At 52.9% G+C, this 22989-nt stretch overlaps 1 protein-coding gene across 1 annotated transcript in view; it reads left to right on the forward strand.

Moving 5' to 3' along the window:
• PIWIL1 (piwi like RNA-mediated gene silencing 1) overlaps positions 1–10155 on the forward strand; it is a gene marked incomplete at both ends in the record, with an annotated part of 30801 nt that extends 20646 nt beyond the window's left edge. The window contains 3 exons of the mRNA XM_080822234.1: positions 7508–7633; positions 9735–9882; positions 10039–10155. Of these exons, the coding sequence (XP_080678360.1) occupies positions 7508–7633; positions 9735–9882; positions 10039–10155 (391 nt within the window). The remainder of the gene's footprint in view (positions 1–7507; positions 7634–9734; positions 9883–10038) is intronic.
• Positions 10156–22989: the final 12834 nt, after the last annotated feature.

Consider the following 22989-nt stretch of genomic DNA (forward strand, 5'->3'; position numbering starts at 1 on the left):
CTGACCATATATCTGGGCTGAGTGTGATTTATAGGGCCTGTGGGGCAGGCATTAAGAGCTTGCTGCTGATTTCTAGCTGAATTGGAGGACACTTCCAAGTCTTCTGTGGCCAGATTCTAAATGCTGATTCTGCACTTTTAAAAAATTTGATATATCGATGTTTATTTAAATTTATTTATTTAAATTCATTTAATATACAATGTATTTACGAGTTTTAGAGGTAGAATTTAGTGATTCATCTATTGTATACAACACCTACTGCTCATTACATCACATGTCCTCCTTTATAATGGCCATCCCCCCAGTTACCCCAGCCCCCCTCTCTTCTAGCAACCCTGTTTCCTAGAGTTAAGAGTCTCTCGTGGTTTGCTTCCTTTTTTATTTTCATCTTATTTTATCTTTCCCTCCCTTGCTCCATGCTCCTGTTTTGCTTCTCAAATTCCACATATGAGTGAAATCATATGATAATTGTTTTCTCTTACTGACTTATTTCGTTTAGCATAATACCTTCTAGTTCCATTCACACTATTACAAATGGCAAGATTTCATTTTTTTTAAGATTTTATTTATTTGTCAGAGAGAGAGCACAAGCAGGCAGAGTGGCAGGCAGAGAGAGAAGCAGGCTTCCCGCAGAGCAGGGAGCCCGATGCGGGGCTTGATCCCAGGACCCTAAGATCATGACCTGAGCCGAAGGCAGATTCTTCACCGACTGAGCCACTCAGGTGTCCCAAGATTTCATTATTTGATGGCTGAGTAATATTCCATTGTACATATATACCACATCTTTATCCATTCATCTGCCAATGGACATCTGGGCTCTTTCCACAGTTAGGCTATTGTGGACATTGCTGCTGTAAACATTGGGGTACAGGTGCTCCTTCGGATCCCTGCATTTGTATCTTTAGGGTAAATACCCAGTAGTGCGATTGCTGGGTCATAGGGTAGCTCTACTTTCAACTTTCTGAGGAACCTCCGTGCTGTTTTCCAGAGTGGCTGCACCAGCTTGCGTTCCCACCAACAGTGTAGGAGGCTCCCCTTTCTCTGTGTCCTCGTCAACACCTGTCGTTTCCTGACTTGTTAATTTTAGCCATGCTGACCGGTGTGAGGTGGGAACTCACTGTGGTTTTGATTTGTATTTCCCTGATGCCAAGTGACGCGGAGCATTTTTTCACATGTCTGTTAGCCATTTGTATGTCCTCTCTGGAGAAATGTCTTCATGTTTTCTGCCCATTCCTTGACTGGATTATTTGTTCTTTGGGTGCTGAGTTTGATAAGTTCTTTATAGATTTTGGATCCTGGCCCTTTATCTGATATGTCATTTGCAAGTATCTTCTCCCATTCTGTCGGTTGTCTTTTGGTTTTGTGGACTTTTTCCCTTTGCTGTGCAAAAGCTTTGATCTTGATGAAGTCCCAGTAGTTCATTTTTGCCCTTGCTTCCCTTGCCTTTGGCGATGTTTCTAGGAAGAAGTTGCTGCGGCTGAGGTCGAAGAGGTTGCTGCCTGTGTTCTCCTCAAGGATTTTGATGGATTCCTTTCTCACATTGAGGTCCTTCATCCATTTTGAGTCTATTTTTGTGTGTGATGTAAGGACATGGTCCAGTTTCATTCTTCTGCATGTGGCTGTCCAATTTCCCCAGCAACAGTTATTGAAGAGACTGTCCCTTTTTCCATTGGACATTCTTTCCTGCTTCGTCGGAGATTAGTTGACCATAGAGCTGAGGGTCCATATCTGGGCTCTCTATTCTGTTCCGTGGATCTGTGTGTCTGTTTTTGTGCCAGTACCATGCTGTCTTGATGATGACAGCTTTGTAATAAAGCTAGACTTCTGGAATTGTGATGCCACTAGGTTTGGTTTTCTTTTTTGACATTCCTTTGGCTATTTGGGGGTCTTTTCTGATTCCATACAAATTTTAGGACTATTTGATTCAGCTTGTGAAAAATATTGATGGCATTTTGATAGGTATCGCATTCACTGTGTAGATTGCTCTGGATGGTATGGACATTTTAACAATATTTTTCTTCCACTCCATTAACATGGAACATTTTTCCATTTCTTTGTGTCTTCTCATTTATTTCATGAGTGGTTTATAGTTTTTTGAAGACAGATCCTTTCCCTGTTTGGTTTATTCCTAGGCATCTTATGGTTTCTGGTGCAATTGTAAACAGGTTCAATTCCTTAATTTCTCTTTCTTCTGTCTCGTTAGTGGATGGAAATGCAACTGATTTCTGTGCTTTGATTTTATATCTTGACACTTCACTGAATTCCTGTACAAATTCTAGCAGTTTTGGGGTGGAGTCTTTTGGGTTTTCCACATAAAGTTTCATATCATCTGCAAAGAGTGAGAGTTTGACATCTTCTTTGCCGATTCAGATGCCTTTTATTTCTTTTTGTTGTCTGATTGCTGAGGCTAGGACTTCTAGTACTATGTTGCACAGCACTGGTGATAGTGGGCAGCCCCGCTGTGTTCCCCGTATTAGGGGGAAAGCTCTGTTCTTCCCCATTGAGAATGATAATTCACTGTGGGGTTTTCACAGATGGTTTTGATGATACTGAAGTATGTACCCTCTATCCCTACACTGTGAAGAGTTTTGATGAAGAAAGGATGCTGTACTTTGTCAAATGCTTTTTCAGCTTCTCTTGAGAATATCTCATGGTTCTTGTTCTTTCTTTTATTAATATATTGTATCACATTGATCTGTGGATGTCGAACCAACATTGCAGCCTAGAGATAAATCCCACTTGGTCATGGTGAATAATCCTTTTAATGTACTTTTTAATTTTTTATTAACATATAATGTATTATTAGACCCAGGGGTACAGGTCTGTGAATCACCAGGTTTATACACTTCACGGCACTCACCATAGCACATATCCTTCCCAATGTCCATAACCCAACCACCCTCTCCCTACCCTCTTCCCCCCAGAAACCTCAGTTTGTTTTGTGAGATTAAGAGTCTCTTATGGTTTGTCTCCCTCCACATCTCCCCATCTTCATCTTGTTTCATTTTTTCCTTCCCTAACCCCCAAACCCTCCATGTTGCCTCTCAAATTCCTCATATCGGGGAGATCATATGATATTTGTCTTTCTCTGATTGACTAATTTTGCTCAGCATAATACCCTCTAGTTCCATCCATGTCATTGCAAATGGCAAGATTTCATTTCTTCTGATGGCTGCATAGGATTCCATTGTATATATATACCACATCTTCTTTATCCATTCATCTGTTGATGGACATCTAGGTTCTTTCCATAGTTTGGCTATCGTGGACATTGCTGCTATAAACATTCGGGTGCACGTGCCCTTTTGGATCCCTGAATTTCTATCTTTAGGGTAAATACCCAGTAGTGCAATTGCTGGGTCATTGGGTAAGCTCTATTTTCAACTTTTTGAGGAACCTCCATGCTGTTTTCCAGGAAGAAGTTGTTGTGACTGAAGTCAAAGGGTTGCTGCCTGTGTTCTCCTCAAGGATTTGGATGGATTCATGTTTCACATTGAGGTCTTTCATCCATTTGGAGTCTATTTTTGTGTGTGGTATAAGCAAATGGCCCAGTTTCATTTTTCTGCATGTGGCTGTCCAATTTTCCCAACACCATTTGTTGAAGAGACTGTCTTTTTTCCATTGGACATTCTTTCCTGCTTTGTCAAAGATTAGTTGACTGTAGAGTTGAGGGTCTATTTCTGGGATCTCTATTCTGTTCCACGGATCTATGTGTCTGTTGTTGTGCAAGTACCATACTATCTTGATGATGACAGCTTTGTAATAGAGCTTGCAATCTGGACTTGTGATGCCACCAACTTTGGCTTTCTTTTTCAACATTCCTCTGGCTTTCGAGGTCTTTTCTGGTTCCATATACATTTTACGATTATTTGTTCCATTTCTTTGGAAAAAATGGGTGGGATTTTGATAGGGATTGCATTAAATATGTAGATTGCTTTAGGTACCATAGACATTTTCACAATATTTGTTCTTCCAATCCAGGAGCATGGAACAATTTTCCATTTCTTTGTGTCTTCCTCAATTTCCTTCATGAGTACTTTATATTCTGAGTACAGATTCTTTGCCTTTTTGGTTAGGTTTATTCCTATTTATCTTATGGTTTGGGGTACAGTTGTAAATGGGATTGACTCCTTAATTTCTCTTTCTTCTGTCTTGCTGTTGGTATGTAGAAATGCAAGTGATTTCTGTGCATTGATTTTATATCCTGACATTTTACTGAATTCCTGTACAAGTTCTAGCAGATTTGGAGTGGAGTCTTTTGGGTTTTCCACATAAAATATCATATCATCTGCAAAGAGTGATAGTTTGACTTTTTTGCCAGTTTAGATGCCTTTTATTTCTTTTTGTTGTCTGATTGCTGAGGCTGGGACTTCTAGTACTATGTTGAAAAGCAGTGGTGATAGCGGACATCCCTGCTGTGTTCCTGACCTTAGCGGAAAAGCTCTTAGTTTTTCTCCATTGAGGATGATATTCACTGTGGGGTTTTCATAGATGGCTTTGATGGTATTGAGGTATGTACTCTCTATCCCTACACTTTGAAGAGTTTTGATCAAGAAAGGATCCTATACTTTGTCAAATGCTTTTTCAGCTTCTATTGAGAGTATCATATGGTTCTTGTTCTTTCTTTTATTAATGTATTATATCACATTGATTGATTTGCAAATGTTGAACCAACCTTGCAGCCCTGGAATAAATCCCACTTGGTCGTGTGAATAATCCTTTTAATGTACTGTTGGATCCTATTGACTAGTATTTTGGTGAGAATTTTCACATCTGTGTTCATCAAGGATATTGGTTTGTAATTCTCTTTTTTGATGGGGTCTTTTGTCTGTTCTGGGGATCAAGGTCATGCTGGCCTCATAAAATGAGCTTGGAAGTTTTCCTTCCATTTCTATTTTTTGGAACAGTTTCAGGAGAATAAGAATTAATTCTTCTTTAAATGTTTGGTAGAATTCCCCTGGGCCATCTGGCCCTGGCTCTTGTTTGTTGGGAGATTTGTGATGACTGCTTCAATCTCCTTACTGGTTGTGGGGCTGTTCAGGTTTTCTGTTTCTTCCTGGTTCAGTTGTGGTAGTTTATACATCTCTAGGAATGCATCCATTTCTTCCAGGTTGTCAAATTTGCTGGCTTATAGTTGCTCATAATATGTTCTTATAATTGTTTGTATTTCTTTGGTGTTGGTTGTGATCTCTCCTCTTTCATTCATGATTTTATTTACTTGGGTCCTTTCTCTTTTCTAATTGATAAGTCTGGCCAGGGTGGTTATCAATCTTATTAATTCTTTCAGAGAACCAGCTCCTAGTTTTGTTGATCTGTTCTACTGTTCTTTTGGTTTCTATTTCATTGATTTCTGCTCTGATCTTTATTATCTCTTCTCCTGCTGGGTTTAGGCTTTCTTTGCTGTTCTTTCTCCTGCTCCTTTAGGTGTAGGATTAGGTTGTGTACTTGAGACCTTTCTTGTTTCTTGAGAAAGGCTTGCATCACTATGTACTTTCCTCTCAGGACTGCCTTTGCTGTGTCCCACAGATTTTGAGCAGTTGTATTTTCATTATCATTTGTTTCCATGGATTTTTTCAATTTTTCTTTAATTTCCTGGTTGACCCATTCATTCTTTAGAAGGATGCTGTGTAGTCTCCATGTATTTGGGTTCTTTCCAAATTTCCTCTTGTGATTGAGTTCTAGCTTCAGAGCATTGTGGTCTGAAAATATGCAGGGAATGATCCCAATCTTTTGATACCGGTTGAGACCTGATTTATGACCCAGGATGTGATCTATTCTGGAGAATGTTCCATGTGCACTAGAGAAGAATGTGTATTCTGTTGCTTTGGGACGGAATGTTCTGAATATATCTGTGATGTCCATCTGGTCCAGTGTGTCATTTAAGCCCTTTATTTCCTTGTTGATCTTGCTTGGATGATCTGTCCATTTCAGTTAACGGGTTGTTAAAGTCTCCTACTATTGTATTATTGTCGATATGTTTCTTTGACTTTGTTATTGATTGATTTATATAGTTGGCTGCTTCCATGTTAGGGACATAGATATTTACGATTCTTAGATGATCTTGTTGGACAGACACTTTGAGTATGATACAGTGTCCTACCTCATCCCTTATTATAGCCTTTGGCTTAACATCTAATTTATCCGATATAAGGATTGCCACCCCAGCTTTCTTTTGATGTCCATTAGCACGGTAAATTGTTTTCCACCCCCTCACTTTAAATCTGGAGGCGTCTTTGGGTCTAAAATGAGTTTTTTATAGACCGGATATTGATGGGCTTTGGTTTTTTATCCATTCTGATACCCTGACTTCAGATATTTGATATAAGAACAAACTGAAATGTCAGAGGATACTGATGACCTTTTTGTCCTGACATTTGCTCTGTTGTTTCTTGTGATGTCAGAGGGCTCAGGTCCACTTTGGCCTCAGGCTCCTGAGCCTGGCTTTGCTACATCCGAAACCACAGGAACTGGGCAGCACTAGCCCTCCTGGGGTAGATAGTGATACTTCTACAAGTGCCTTCTGCTTATGTAAACTCACCCCCTGTCCCTTTGGGATTTGCTTATTGGACTATCGTGAAGGAGCCCAACGAACTTGCTTGTCAAACAGAAGCTCCCGCTTCAGGGTCTTTTTGATCATTTGTCTAGACAGCACACTGTAAACAACCTTCCCAAGCCAGACCTTCCAGATCCCACTGTACGTAAAGCTCTCTGTGTCCCACAGTTTGGAATCAAGAGTATTTCTGCTAAGAACTAACGTTCTGGTTGGGGAAAGGGCACAGGAAAAATGGAGGCATAGGTAGTAGTCTTCTCTTTCAAATGTCTAATACACACCAGCACGGTTCCCGAGTGTCTTCTTTGCGCCCGTCCCTGTACTCCAGCGTGGCTGTGTCGTTAAGCACTGGCTCTGAATGGACTTTTCAGAGCTGGTAGAAAAGGTGTGAACCATAATCCAACTCCACAGGTGCTGCCACTTTGAAGGGCTGGCCTCTGGAGAGCCAGAAGGCATGGGCCAGTGGATGGCTTTAGGTGCGGTGCTGATGCTCGGGGGAAGGGATCTGGGCATAGGGAGACCAGCTGGCTGAGCTGAGAGGTGATTGGGCCCTGGGAGGGAGACGGAGGGAGCCCTGATACCTCATGGAACGGTAGCGCTGGGTTAGACTTTGACACTGCTCAAACGAGGTTCCCTCCCAGCAGCTCTAGACTCCAGATCCTCTCTCTCACATAGCAGAAGAGTGTTCCAAGTTGTGTGCTGGGAAGCATGCTGAATGTACCGCTTCCGTGTGCCAGGCCAGCTGTGCACACGACCCTGCCTCACCTGCTGTCCTGTGTTCTTCTCCCCCCACCCCCCCGACTCCTGGTCCTTGTCTAGGGCCATTCACAGCTTGGACAGATACTCTGCCTTGAGAGGGAGAGAGGTTTCCATTTAAAATGGGAATATCTGGATGGTCGGCTGCCTGGAAGCAGGACAGACACAGTCATTGCATTCACCATCGTCATCCTCTTTCAGCCCAAGACTAACCGTAATTGTGGTGAAGAAACGAGTGAATGCCAGATTTTTTGCTCAGTCTGGAGGAAGACTTCAGAACCCACTTCCCGGGACGGTTATTGACGTAGAAGTTACCAGACCAGAATGGTAAGTTCTGTGCGGTTACACGATTGTTTTCTTCTTTATCAACTTCAGCACATTTGCTTTTTCTTCTATTTCTGATAAATACTAAAGTCTTCAATTAGTTTGATCTCATAATATTGCTAAAGCCTGTGATTCGTTCGTATCTGAAATGGTAAACAGGTTTCCGTCCAGTTGTCCTTTGGGGGAAGAGGGTTATCGTCTGCAGCACGAATCGTACATACGGAGGGTGAGCTCTGCTGCTGTGGATTGTTTTGTATTTTATTCACTTGTGACCTTGTCCTCAGATTCCTGTCCCCTAGTAAAAAGTTTTAGATCTGTAACAGCTTGCTGTCATCCAGAGGTCAAAAAGTTGCAGCTGAAACACGACTGCAGATAAGAAAAGTGGCTTCTGAGTAAGCAAAACTTTCTGTGTAACTTGGAGCTGCACTTTGTCATAGGAAAGCCAGCTGGCTAGGACATCCACGGCCACAAGGGGGCCACAGGGCAGCGCTGTTGGCACCCAAGGGTGCAGCGGTCGGGGCTAAGGCTTGCTGGATCCTCGGAAACGCTTTTAGGGGGCGAGGCCTAGGGTGCAGTCAGTCGTGCCGGGTGGCGGCTCTTTGGCCGGTCCGGGAGAGCGCGCTGGGCGGGCCGTTCCTCTTTCCCAGTGTGGTAGAGCTTTAGGAAGGAGTTTTCATCAGGCTGAAGTGCCGGCCTCAGGGCAAAGCTGCTAAGGTGGACTGTCCTTCCTGTGCGGACGTCAGGTCAAGGAGGCTTCACTCCGCTCACTTCATGTAGAGCAGTAATAGTACAGAGTTTTCGTTCCCTTTAATCAGTTGTGTTCGCGACAGGGAGTGGACATTTCCGTGTTGAGATGTGTCATCTTGGACTTCTGTCTCAGGCCTGTGTCAGTCATGGCGGTGCTCCAGAAGGATTCTGCTTGTGGGTAAATCCGCTGAGGGAGACGGTGGCTGAGACAGTAGCGCAGCGAGCTCCTTTCCTGCAGGACCTTCTAACCCGTCCGAGTGACCCCCGCCCCCGTGCCCCCTGCTGACACTCGTCCCGCTCCGCTGCCCGCAGCTCAGGGCCAGCACTGACCTGGAGACAGCTGCTGGAGACCGACTGGGTAAAATCCAAGTTGAATTTTGAAGTATGAGAACATCTCATGACTTTTTACAGGACGCTATTTAGAACTTAGCAGCCGGGGCTCTGCACACGCCTGGAGAAGCCCCGTCGTAGGCGCCGCCTGTCCCAGCTGCGGCCAGCGCTCTGGGGGCTCAGACACCCGAGTCGGGACTAAGGCTCTGACTCTAGCTCTGCTGGGATTTCTCTGCGGCTTAGGGCACGCGGTCGTGTGTGTGTGTGTGTGTGTTTGTGTGTGTGTAGGGTCGCGGTGTTCTGAGGTGCGTAGCTTCAGTGGGCCTAGCACGCTGCCCGGGTCATTCCCTGGTAGCTCCACGAGGGCGGCTGACTGGATCTCTGGCCGGTGCTCCTGCTACCCAGTAAGTGGGGGGAACGGCCGTGCTGTGCTCTGTCCGCACCCCCGGGTCTGCCGTAGCATTTGGGCCCTGCACCGGCTCTGCTGCCACCCCGTAGGTCCTCCGGTCCTCCAAGAGTCTGCTCTGCATCCTTAACGATTAAAGTGAAGGATGTTTTTGTTGCGTAACCACGGAACAGCGAGAGAGGGAAAGGTTCCGTGGTAAAAACGTATTTCGGGAACAGCAGTGCCTGACCTGAGAGCTGCTCTCCTTGTCCCGCTGCTGCCGCCCTCCAGGGCGTCCGAGCGCGCCGGCGTGCCCGTGGGCTGCGGGCAGACAGCTGCGCGCCGCTCCCGGACACCACTGTGGCTGGCAGCCCGCGCACGTGGTGAACACCCCGTGGCATCAGTGACACGTATTTGAAATCTAAGTAATAGTGGTTTCTGAAGCCTCGGTCACAGGTAAGTGTTCCAGAACGGTCCACGAGAGCAAGTGTTATGGACCTGAAGGAAGCACGTTTCATCCTGAAGAGGTCAGCATCCCTTCGGATACGGGCTCTTTTCTCTGGAGGAAACGGGACCCACGTTAACTTCAGCTTTCAGACCCATAAGCCTCCTTTCCACGTGGCTTTTCTCTTGTAATTCCAGGTATGATTTTTTTATCGTGAGCCAGGCGGTGAGAAGCGGCAGTGTTTCGCCCACGCACTATAATGTCATCTACGACAGCAGCGGCCTGAAGCCAGACCACATACAGAGGCTCACGTACAAGCTGTGTCACGTCTACTACAACTGGCCAGTAAGTGGGTCTCCCTGGGGACGTGTCTGCTCATCTGTGAGCTCTGATTTTCAAGACAGGAGTCGCTCTGTTTTCAGAGGCTTTTCTAGTTAATACTGGGCCGAGTGCTGCGGGGAGCAGGTCGAGAGTAACCGCCCTGTGTTTCTTCCACTCAAGGGCGTCATCCGCGTCCCCGCTCCTTGCCAGTACGCCCACAAGCTGGCTTTCCTGGTGGGCCAGAGCATTCACAGGGAACCCAACCTGTCCCTGTCCAACCGCCTCTACTACCTCTGACCCTCGGGCGACGACGACGTGCAGCCACGCCTTCTATTTGACCTTGTAGCTTGGGGGGGGGGTTAAAGTTTTGGGTTTTTTTTTTTTTTTTTTTTTTTTAGCTGTTATCTTTATAGATGAATATTGGGAAGGGAATTAGGAGATTTGGTGTCTCATTTGTAGCATTGCTGCTGTGACTGGCTTATAGGTAAAAATTAAAATTTTATATTTTATCTTGTTTGCTTCTCAAATGCGTTGTGAGAATTTTTTGTTTTAAAAAAATGTGGATAAGGTACTTTGCATTATAAACAGAATTTCTTAAACTTAATTGAAAAGTGAGAATTTACTTGGAAGTACTTTCAGGAGTGAGCACGTCCTGCTTTGTAAACGTACATTAATTCATCATCTTTTTGAAATATTTTTAATTTAAAGGAGAGGCATAAAGTGGGGAGCTCACTGCAGCTGTAAGGTAGGCTTTTACTTGGGTGTCTGATCTATTTTAAAGATAAAAAACTGCCATTGATTAACCTGTACAAGGTACGGGAATGGTAGGAGACTATGGAGAAGTAGGCTAATTTTTTATTTTTGGGGGGCTAGATGGTATGGGCGTGAAAAGTTTTAAATTTCTGTCCAAGGAAACATTTTAAGACTCTTGTCACAAAAGAGGCCAGTAATCTCTGTTAACATTACTGTTTGCAGTGGGGACATCCTTCTACTTGTTATAAAATAAAATTGGATTCTCACATTATTCACTAACTGTAGTTTGTTTTTACTGAAAACATACATTTTCTTTGCATTTAGTGTATTCTTCTAAATGCCGGAGAGCGCGCTCTGGCCGAAGGCTGCGCTTCCACTTAGAAGTGCCCAGCCGGCGTCCCTTTCGCACTTCAGGGTCTGGAGCCGCCGGGCTCGAGGGACGGGACGGAGAGCCGCGGCTCGTCAGGAGCGGCAGGGCGGTGGCAGGAGGTTGACGATTGTAATTATTCACATGGACGTGCTTGTGGGAATTTTCAGGAAATTTGGCAAAGAGCTGGCTTGCCGTCAGTGAAACTGTACTCGGAGAATCCCTTCAGCATCGCCGGCCGCGGCAGGGCCTGCGCACCCCGGCGCTCCGGCCTCAGCCCTCCCCTCCGCACCGCTGCACGTGGACCCCATAGAGGCTTTCTGGGCTGAGCCTCACCACAGGGAAGAAAACCTTTTTATTCTCCTCTTAGTTCTGCAGGCTCCTAACCGTTGTTAACAGTGTCGTCAGCTGTTAGCCCCGGTTCCTTGACCTGCTTGGTCTTGCAAACGAGAGAAGACACAGGAAATGGGAGGTTTCGGGAGAGTGCCGGAGACCGGACGCCGTGACGGAAGTTGCTAGAAGCTGACCCGCTGGGAAGGCGTGCGAGGAGCTCTACCCTGCAGCCGTGGAAGACGAGCTCAGGTGTTCACGTGTGGATCGGTAGGGCCAGTGGGGAACTTCTAAGGCCTCAAAGTGCCGTTCTTAGCAGGTTTTAACTGTCTTTAAACCATGAAGGATGGGCAGATGCGATCTGGAAAAGCTGAAACAGCCAAGAGACCGTCACTCAAGTCAAAGACTTGGCTGCGAGGGACAGAAAACCTCAGACTAGTTGCAGCCGATGGTCACAGGGCGGCTTGCTGCTTGCGCTGGAGGTGGGCTTCCTGCCATCGGTCTGTCTGGTGCCAGCCGTTGGCTTTGGACGCGCAGCGAGCTCCGCGCCGGGCCACACACGGGGTGGGGGGTACTTCTCGGGGAGACACCGGCCAGACTGTCCCTCGGACACGTGCCACAGGATTTTCCTGGGACTCTGGGCCAAGGCCCGCTGAGAAGGCGTCCCGGGTCTGGTTGCTGAGAGGCTATGGTGGGGGCGGGGGGCGTCTCGGTTCTGGCCGATGGGCCCGGGGTCCAGGTCTGGGCGTCCGCCTCACGCCCTGGGAAGGAACACCCCAGCCGTCCACATGTCCTGGAACCGGAGGGACGCGCCGCCCAGACAGTTGGAGCCTGGCTCCCGTGCGAGTACTAGGGTGGCCGTGGGGGCGCGGGGCAGGGAACGGCTCCCTGCAGGAGCGTCGCGGGGCCGCCGCCAGGAGCCTGAGGGCGCGGCACAGCTGTCCGTCCGCACAGGCCGCACACGGGTCCCGCCGCGCTCTGGGCTAAGGCGCCAAAACGGACTGCGGCCGGCTGCGGCCTGCCAGTGAGATGCATCGGCCCGAGCCCCCCGACCGGCCCCCCCTTCCCAGCCCTCGCTTGACCGTTGGCCTCAGGAGCCCCGGAGGTAACTCCAGGGTGCGGCGGGGGCTCTGGCGACGTGCCTCGCAGCGGGGCTGGGGTTGGGGCCAGACACAGGTGCTCCCCTCCCCTCTCAGCGTCCGGCTCCGAGATCGGGGCCTGTCCCTGTGTCCCCTCATCTGTTCGCCACAGAGGCGACCTGAGGCTGTGGCACAAAGCTGCCTCTTATTTTCATATATTTCAAGGTTGGACTCAAGTTCCTATCATTGGTGTCGTCGTTCAGATGCAAGATTACAGGGGCTGGACCGGCTCTGGGTGTGAATCATCCCAATCCAGTCCCTGGAGCGCCTGGTCAGCGGCGGCTAGAGAAACTGTCAGGTTTCCAAGTGGTTGCATCCGCGAAGGGCCCCCTGGCTCTGTGGGGAGGACCCCCCCGCTGGGGTTACCCCAAAGCTGCAGCACCCCCCAACTGCCCTTGCACACAGCTGGACCGCCGGCAGGCAGCTTAGGACTCTTGTCACCCTCCCCTCTCGGAATCGGAAGGCGCTCTTGACCCCATCCTCCTCCCCCAGACCCTCTCCCCGCGCCCTCCAGAGTTCACCGTCCTATGTCAGCCCCTTCCTGAGTTTCCGTGCCCTTGGAACACACGGGCTCCCAGGACAATTCCTGCCTGTGGGTGGCGCCGCTGTGTCGGCCACACCTGCCATCCCGCTGGGTCCCATGCACCCTCCGCAGCCCGTCCTCTCCGAGGCATTTCCTACCCCTGGGTTCGGGCCGGTGGCGGCTCCGGCTCCCGGCTTGCTCCCGGCCCGTGCTGGCGTTTGCTGCCATACCTGGCGACAGCACCGGCGGCGCAGGCCAGCATTTTCCCACTGGTCTGTCCCCTGCGCCTGGCAGCCCCGCTTCCCGGTTGCTGGGGCCGTCACAGGCCCCAAGTGCTGCGCCGCAGGCTGCGAGTCCCTGTCCGGTGCCCCCCCCCTCCTCGACGTCCCTCCTGCTCCCTTCTGGACCCCACGCTGCCCCGGGGCCCTGTCCGCTCCAGCCCCCGCACTCGGCTCCCAGCAGAGCAGCAGCCTAGCGACCGAAGGACGGCGCACCTGTTTGTCTCTGGATGAGGCTTCTGGAACTTCGCTGTCAAGCCCCCCCCCGCCCCCGCCCCAGCCACGTGTGCCCAAGACACCCAGTTATTCAGTGACGTTGCTCGGCGCGATCGCGTCTCTCCCGGGCCCGCGCCAGCCTTTCCTTGCTCGTTGCCAGCAGCCTACAGACCCGGCCCCGTCCCGCCCGTCCTAAGAAACAAAAGGGCTTTCGGCCCCCTCTCGCCCCCGACGCCGCTCTCTTTCCCGTTAGAAGGCAGACGAGGGACTGAGAAGACCCTTCGGTTCCAACAGACAAAGCCGCCCCGAGCCACTGGCCCAGAGTTCTGCGGGAGACTTGCGGCTGGGGCAGAGCAGGGCCCCACGCGGGGTTCGCTGTGATGGTGGGGAGCTCCCAGGCCAGAGGGGAGAAGGCGGCGGGGGGGCCGGGGCCGGGGTGAGCGCTGCCCGCGCCCCTGCCCGCCGCCCCCGGCACCCTTCTGGCCCACGGGGTCTGCAACGCCCTTCCTCCGCGCGGAGCCTGCGGGCAGCCCCCAGCCCCGGCGGCACAGCGAACGCTGCCCTGGGGGGCCCCGCAAGAGGCCCCTTCCTCAGCCCCGCCTGAGGCCTGGGAGCCTCCGCGGAAGTGGGGCGCTCGCACCGCACCTGGAGGGCGCGTCCGCAGTTCGAGGCTTCCCCCGGCAGGAGCCGGTACCGCTGTCCAGACCTGGACGGCTGCTCTGGCACCTTCCCGCTGGGAGGGGTGGGGGTCGGGACCGGACAGCGCTGAGCTGAGGCCCCTTCGTGGAGCTGTGATTTGGGCCCTCCTGGGCGTAGCCGTAGCAGCCCCTGCCACACTTCCTGACCCGTCCGTCCACTTCGACCGCGGTCTCGTTTTCAGGAGCTGGTCCGCACGTGGGCTCTCCACGTAGGCCCACGGCACACGGTGGTCCGTAGAAAGGGGCACCAGGAAGGCAGAAGTGGGGACCCAGCCCAGTTTGATGGGCTCGCGGAGACCCATTCAAGGACGGGGGAGCTGGGGTCAGACACCCCGGCAGGTGTGTTAGCGACACTGGCTCTGCCCCACGCCGCTCTGAAATCCGCCTCACTGCTCGCAAGGGCGAGGCGAGGCCGGTGTTAACAGCGCCGCTTCCTAATGTAAGCGCAGCAAGACAGCGACTGTCCCTCGGGCTCTGCTGAATCCGTTTGCCGGAACCTCCGAAGGCTTCACCGCCCGTACGGCCTTCACAGGCTCCGAGCCCAGCCAGATACTTGCTGTCACACTCCCGTGGGTTCCTTCCTTTTCGGAGGTCCCCGCGCCTGCCTTCCTGACTCACCTGGTCAGGCCCCCCCCTGGGAGTTCTAGAAGCCAGGTACCAGGCTGGTTTTTCCAAGGGGCAACATGGGGTCCATAAAGTCGCCGATCATTCTTGAAGCCGTCTGGTCACCTCTGAGCCTCCGCGTGGCTCTCAAACGTGACCTCCCAAAGCCTCGCCGTGTAACCCGGGTTCCCAGAACAGACTCTTACCTGGGACGCGTTTCCCACCGTGTCCTTGCCGCCACCCCTCGACCCCGGACACGAGCCTCCCTCCACAGAGCTCCCCGCCTCGTCTGGCGCGAGCACCCCCCCGTCGGGAAGTCTCTGCCGGGTCAGCCCCCCAAGCCCGTCGGCTCCCCTGCTCGACCCAGGCCTGAAACGGCCTCCAGCCCGCAGATGCCGGTGACGCCGGGGGCGTGTTAAGGGTCGGGAAGGTGCGAGCCCAGGCAGCAGGAGCCCAGGCTCCCATGTTCCGCGTTCACCGTGCCCCAGGCCTGCGGCTGCTGGAGCTGGAGGACGGCCCCCGAGTCCCACAGCCCGAGTCCGCCTGCCCGGAGAGCCAGATGCTGGCGGCCATCCCGCCCCCGGGGCAGGCGGCAAGGGGGCCACGCAGGGCGCCGTCTGTGGGGAGGCACCGCTTCGTCCTACATCTGCCCCCCCCTCCTTTGGACAGGTTTCCGTGGGCGAGCGTGCGCTCAGCCCCGCGTCTGTCCGAGCCCGGCTGTCTGTCCCTGCGAGACCACGCTTCCTTCTGCACGGGCCCTCCAGTCACCCCCAGGCCACAGCTGGAGGGCCATGCTGTCCCCAGGGGCAGGCGTCCGTGCCTGCAGCCCCCCGTCCCCGGAGGCCCCTCAGCGAGGCATCTGGTCCACGGGAACCCGCCTTCCAGGGCATAAACCGCTGCTGCTGCGGCCCCCGCTCCCGCAGGCTCAGGGGGACCCGACTGGGTGGGGGACATTTTCTCTCGGGGTCCCAGACTTCAGGCGTAGCCGCAGCTGAGACCAGAGACCCGACGGGCCCCTTTCCGCCATTTTATGGTGGGCGGGAGCCTCTGCTCCTCCCTGTCGTTCAACCCGCCTGCTTCCCTCGGGACACGGGCCTGCGGACTGTTAGGCCTGGCTCCTGGGGGTGCATGGCCGCCTGGCGCGGTGGACAGCCGGGGCTCGTCCCAGGCTCCCCAGCACTCAGGGACTCACAGAGCCATTTCTGACACCTCAGACCCATTTACCATAACCTGGTCGCCCCCGGTACCCCACCTCCCCCCACCCCAGCTGCCACGCCCCCAGCCCTTTGCATAGGGTGGCTCCTAGCTCCCCGGTTCACAGACCGCGGGCGCCCCAACACTACGCCCCTCAGTTCCGGGGACAACGGGCTTCCCCACGGACAACCCCCCATGGACGACTGCGTCCCACAGAGGGCTCCCCCCATGGACAACGACCCCCCATGGATGACAGGCACCCCATGGACAGAGGGCTCCCTTGGACGACAACCCCCCACGGAGGAGAGGCACCCCATGGACAGAGGGCTCCCCACCATGGACAGAAGCCTCCCCCCACAGGCAGAGGACATCCCCCACGGACGCAGGGCTCCCCCCACAGACAGAAGCCTCCCTCCAACAAAGGGCTCCTTCCACCAACAGAGGGTTCCCACAAAGGACAGAGGGACGCCACCAGTTCCGTGGACAGCAGGCCTCCCCTCCAGAGACCAAAGTCTCTGCCCACAGACAAAAGGCTTCCCCCATAGACCGTGCGCTCCTGCACGGACAGTGGGCTTCCCCCCGCGGACCGAGGGCTCCCCTCAAGGTCCGAGGGCTCGACCAATTCCATAGACAGAAAGCTCCCCACCACGGACAGAAACTTCTCCCCACAAAGGACTGCCCCCATGACAGAGGGACTCCCCCAATTCTGTGGACAGCCAGCTTACCCTCAGAAGGCTCCCCTCACAGACTGAGGGCTCCCCCAATTCCAAAGACAGCAAGTTTCCCCCCAACTCAGAGGTCTGTCCCCACAAACAAAGCGCTCCCCCCCAGGGACAGAGGGCTCCCCCCGCGAACCGAGGGCTCTACCAGTGCCAAGACAGCAGATTTCTCCAACGGATGGGTCCCCCCGCGCAGACAGCAGGTCCCTCCACAGATAAGCTCCTCCGGCTCCCCCGCGGCCCCCCCACATGCAGTTGGCCCCAGCAATTCCAGGACAATGGGCTCCCCCCACGGACTAGGCTCCCCCCACCATGGACAAGAGCCTCCCCTCCCACAGACGGGGCCCCCCGCAGGGACAGCGGGCTCTGCCCCAGACGCCGCCTTCCTCCCCGGGCTCCTTTGGTTTGGCGTCCCGCACCCCCCCACCCCGCCGACTCTGCCAGCTGGGACGAGGCGGAGGAGGGTCAGTCACGGACCCCCGGGCAAGAGGACATTCTAGTCGTGAAACCAAGCCGCCGGCCTCCCGCCCGGTTCCATTCGGGGCAACTTACCGGCGCGGGGCGAGCCAGGACCCTCCGCCTCTCCGCGCTGCGCGGCTGGGCCGGGAGGTCACCTGGAATCGCGAGCGGCGGCACCTGCGCCCGGCACGGGCCACGCCCAGGCCGCAGGTGGAGTCAGTTGTTGGGCTCAGAGCAGGACACCTGTGCCTCCCCGAGGGCCTCCCCGCCCGTTCCCTCCGGCCCCGAGCTCCCAGGGCCTCCCGATCAGTTCCGGCCGCCGGTGCCAGCTGCGCACCCAGCGCGTCCCATCTCTCGCCCGGACGCTCGGCCGCTGTCCGTTGCCCCCTCCACCCCACCTGCCTTCTCCGTGCCTCCGGGTTCCACGCTGGAGCGCCTGATTTTTGCTCGAATCCCCTTGGTGATTCCGTGCAGTCCCACGGCTCTTTTCTGTGGAAACGTTTCCTGGACTGACCTGCTTTCAACCCCTCTTTCTCCCGAGTGTGGCCCCGGGAGGGCGGTGACTGTGTCGTTCATGGCTGTCTTCCCGGCCTCTAGATCCGTGCCCGGGGCACAGCAGGTTCTCACAACCGTACTGAGCCGGTAAATCATTAATCAGCCCTTAGTCACCCGGCACCCGTGTTCCTTATGCACGTTCCAGTCCACAAACCCTCTGGACCCTGCAACCTGCTGTCTGCACGCTTGCTGGGGCTCTAAGAACTAGGGCCCGCGCCGCACCCATTCCCCCACAGTGAGCATCTCGGCTTGGGACCTGGACATGGGTGCACACCCGTCTTCCCAGGGCGGCGACCCTGGAATGAGGGACCCCGGGCCGAGAGCTGGACTTCTCCCATGCGGCCAACAGCCGATCAGGCCCCCGAGAAGTCAAGACAGGGGCTCTGCTGCCACTGGATTGTTTTCTTCCTGGGGACCCGGGAAGGCAGGCCCAGCCCCACGCATCCTTGCCCATGCTCCCCCATTGCCTGTGCAGTGCCAGGGTGTGATCAGGGGTGGCCGGGCCTGGGGCAGGAAGGAGCCCCTTGGACGGGGACTTGGTGGTCCCGGCTGTGCATGGCCACCGACGCCTTTGGCACAGGCAGCCTCTGGGCTCCTGGAGCCTGCACCCGGCCAGGGAGCAGCCAGGCCTCCAAGCTTCGTTCCGGAGCCTGGAACTCCTGCCTGAGCTCGGGGCTGGGGGAGAGAGAGTGTGTGTGTGCGCACGTGCGTGTGTGTCTTTCGGGAGAGCACTTTCCTTGCATTCTCTCTCACCCAACTTTGTTGTTCTGTGTTTTTACGATTTTATTTACTGGAGAGAGAGGACCTGTGAGCAGGGGGAGGAGCCGAGGGTCAGGGAGAAGCAGACTCGGCGCTGAGCCGGGAGCCCGATGCAGGCCTGGGATCACGACCTGAGCCGAAATCTGGAATCGGATGCCTCACCGACGGAGCCACCCGGGCGCCCCAACTTTTATTTTTCTACATCATTTTATTGAGCTGTAACTTACATCATCAGCAAGTCCAGCCGCAAGAGTTTTGGCCACGCGTCCGCTCCCGTCTCTGCCTCCTTCTGGCTTAGAAAAATACCGATCTGCTCCCTCCCACAAGTTGCAAAGTCCTCCTTCCCACCTCGTCCCCAAGCAACCACGGATGTGCCTTCCGCCCACCCTGCACCCCTGTGAGAGTGAAGATCGTCTAGCGTGTGCTCCTCTGTGTCTAGTGTCTTTGCTCCGGACGGACCGTGTTTCGAAGACCCACCCGCGTGTCCGTCCGGGCAGGCGGCGGATCGGCGAGGCTGGCCCCTCCGGGTGCCTTTCGTGTTCAGTCCTCAACAGAACGGATACTTTGGTGTTTCGCTTTGAGCCTATTGTCATGGACTATAAAAAATTCTGTTGGAGCCTGGATGGGGACACGTATTTTTGTTTCTCTTGGGTGCGAGCGTAGACGTTAGATCTGTACGCGGAGCGTCTCTGACCGCGTGAGAAGCTGACAGCGGTTTCGGCGGGGCGCGCCCTCCGGCTCTGCCCTGTAAGGCGTCTGAGTTCAGCACCTCCACGGCTACGCCTACGTGGGATGGTGTCGCTCTCTCTCACTTTAATAGAATTTTATTTTATATTTTAAAAGATTTATTTATTTGACAGATCACAAGTAGGCAGAGGAGGAGGCAGAGACAGAGGGAGAAGCAGGCTCCCCGCCGAGCAGAGAGCCCGATGCGGGGCTCGATCCCAGGACCCTGAGACCATGACCTGAGCCGAGGGCAGAGGCTTAACCCGAGCCACCCAGGCGCCCCAAGACGTTTTTAAATTTGATGAAATACAATTATCAGGGATTTTTTTGGTTGTTTTTTGGGTTTTTTTTTTTCTTTTTTTTGGCTTACAGTTTGTGCTTTTCATGTCCTATATAAGACATCTCTCTGGCCAAATTTTTCTGTTTTCTTCTAGAAGCTTTAGTGTTTCCACTTTTTCATTTAGAACTGTGATCTGTGTGTGGAATTTTTGTGTGCCGCGTGAGATAAGGGCCGGTTTCCCCCCATCAATAATTAGCTCTTTCTGCCACATTTCCAGAAAACACCGTATTTCTTTCCCCGACTGACCTACCTTGGCACCTTTGCTACAGATGAACGTGCCGCATGTCTCTGTGTGCACTTCTGAACCCTCTGGTTTGTTCCAGTGACTTCAATGTCCACATTTTACACAACAACACTGCCTTGATAGCCGTGGCCTTCAAGTCTCAAAATCAGGCCATGGGAGCCATGGGTGTCTCAGGTCATTTGCATTTCTGCACCATTTTTAAAATCAGCTCATCAATTTCTAGCAAAAGCCCGTTGGGATTTTGACTGGCATCTCACTGAATCGACAGATCGACTTGGGGGGAAAATCAGGAATTTAAGAATATTACATCTTCTAAACCACGAACGTGTTCTGTGTATCTCTGCGTAGGAGCCCTTGCATTTCTAGGCGGCGCGCTCTGGTTTCCAGCACACGGGTCTTGCTCATGTTTTGTTAAACTTACCCCCAAGTACACTGTGGTTTTGATGCTAATGTAACGAACTACCTGTATTTTTTGTTATTCTACCACTTCCATTTGTGTTTTAATTCCTGTTCTAATTGTTCCCTGCTAGCTCAGAAATAGCAGCGAGCTGCATATGTTGACCTCGTGGGCTGTCACCTTGCCAAATCCACTTCTGGGTCCCAGCAGCATTTCGTAGCCGTCTCGGCACTTTCCAAATACACGACCACATCCTCTGCGAAGACCGTTTCGCTTCTTCCTTTCCAAAGTGTAGCCTCTCTCTCTCCTTACCGCGCTGATGCTCTCAGGTGCGGCGCGTGCCACGTTGCGCGCAAGCGGCCAAGCGGACGGCCTCGTGCTGGTCCGGATGGGAAGCGGGATGCGGCCGGACGTCGCCCGTTAAGCACGGTCTTGGCTGCCAACTCCATCAAGTTGAGACGAATTCCTTTGCCTTGTTTCCTGAACAGAGATCGAACTTTGTCCGGTGTTTTCCCCTGCGTCAAAGGACAGACTGTGTCCTCTGTTCCACTGGTACAGTAAGGGGTGTTGGCTTTTTACTCAGAAAGTTAAGGCGCCTTCATTCCTGGGATGAGCCACAGCCGGGTCTAGTGCACCACTCAGCCTTTTTCTACGCTGCTGGATTTCGTCTGCTACTATTTAATTAAGGGTTTTTAAAAAATTTCTGGTGCTCCTGGTCTGTGGATTGCTTGTCACGTCTTCGTCTGGTTTCGCCTCAGACACGGCTGGCCTCAGGAGCGGTGGCAGTCGTCGTCTCTCTAGACGTTGTATACAGTTGGCATCCTGGAATGTGCAAGTGTTCAGTAGTAGTCACCGAAGCGAAGTGCCCTCCTTATTGCTTTGGGTCTGCCTACATTTGGGTCTGCCTCCATGTTTTGGAAAACTTCTAAATATTTTCAAAAGATTTAGAGAAACATGAGTCCGGGCCACCTTTGCTCTTTTTTTATTTGGGGGAAATTGTCTTTTTTTTTTTTTCTTTTTACTGTGGTAAAGTTTATGTAAGGAAATTTACTATTCCGACCATCTTTGAACGTATTAGCGGCATAAAGTGCATTCACGCTGTCGTGTGGACCTTCATTTCTTATGTCGGTATTTCTTAAACTGGAATTTTTTTTTAAGACCTTCCATTTGATCTAGCATTTTTTTTTTACCTTAGTTCTTCAAAGTTGATTCATCTTGCGTGATGGACACTCTGTGCCCTCTGACCTTCCCGCCCCGGCCGCGTGGGATTGGCCGTGGCAGATCTCATAGGGGGGTGAGACCGCGCAGTCTGCTCTGTTCGTGCCGCCTGAACGGTAAAGGTGTCAGAGGAAAACAGGACAAACACGGCTCGACCTCGCCCTTGAGGCCTCGTTGCAGCTCCGTTCGCCCAAGCAGCTGTCACCAGCCATGTGAGGGGGACGCGGTTTTTGAGTGACTCCCTGAGCGCTGGTCACAACCATTTTTAGGGAAAAAAGGAGGGCCAGAAAAGACACGGATATCGAGTTTGTCTTTAGTGCACAGGAGAAAGGAGAAGGGAACCCCGTAAGGCCGCACCGATAAAAACGGTTTCAAAGATACAGAATACACGGCATTGTACAAAATAACAAATTTTATTTCTAGAAAATATCTTACACTAAGTGCACACATGCACGCACGCACACGGTACTGGGCCACACACGGACTAATTTTCTTTTAATAAATGGACCACAGACTGAAAGCTTACAGTTTACAACAGAGTTTTGAAGACACAATGGGAAAAGCTTGGTCATTCATTTATAAACCTTCCATAAATTACAAAAGAAAGGCAGTCTGAAAAGTATGTATAAAGAGTAAAAACACTTTACAAGTGGACAAGAATTACAAAATAGTAACCAATCCCATACGCCTGCCGGGGACCTTGTCAGTCTCTCGGTCAAGTGCCCGCGGTGTAGCCTGCCTGGTGTAGAGCCGTGGGGGACGGACTGAACTTGAGGGGCTGTGGGCATGGCGTGTGCCTCGTGGGGGCCGCTCCCCGTGCTCTGCTCGCGGCGGGGTGTGTGCGTGTGGCATGTGGCATGGGACACGGGCCACGGGGTGTGACACTGGGAGCCAGGAGCGCTTCCCCGCTTGCCGGCAGGGCTGGAGGAGCGGGAACTTCTCCAAACGGAGCGACCCTCTCGCTCCCTTTCTAATCTTGAATGATCTGAGTTAAGGAAACGTGTTCTGGGTGTTGCCCGGCTCGCTCTGGGAGAGGCGGAACGCCGGGGTGTGCAAGTGCACGGCCTGCGCCCCTGACCTCAGAGCCCTGTGTCTGTGGGGGGAGGAGCACTGAAAGCACGACACGTACAAAGCAGACACGGTAGTTTTTATTAGACAGTACAGAACACAGTGCATTTCTAAGGCCAAACGTCAAGGCGGTTAAACTAGAAGTTCAAGACCAGAGTCAAAGTGAGTTAATGCGTCGCGAGGCAAGCGATTGGAAAGGGGGTCAAGATGGAAACCACTCCTCTGAGGGCAGATGACAAGGGCACAGAGGCCGGCAGCACGGGGCGGGGAGCGAGCCACAAAGAGCTACTGGCCCCCGTGCGCTCTGAGACGCCGCCGCCCGGCAGGCCGCCGGCAAGGGTGCGGGCGCTGGGCACGCGGGTGGGGAGGGGCCCCAGCAGCTCTTTGTCCTCGCGGGCGGCTTACAGTGGATGGTAGTGCAAAGAGCGTTTCTCTACTGGTGTCAGGGGAGAAGAGTGTGTTTTTGGGAAGTACTTGAGTCACTGAAAGCCCTAGTTTGGGATTAAAGAGAGCGACACGGGCCGGGCTCGTCCGGAGGCGCACGG

This window comes from Martes martes, assembly GCF_963455335.1.
Source record: "Martes martes genome assembly, chromosome: 13".
NCBI classification, from domain to species: domain Eukaryota; kingdom Metazoa; phylum Chordata; class Mammalia; order Carnivora; family Mustelidae; genus Martes; species Martes martes.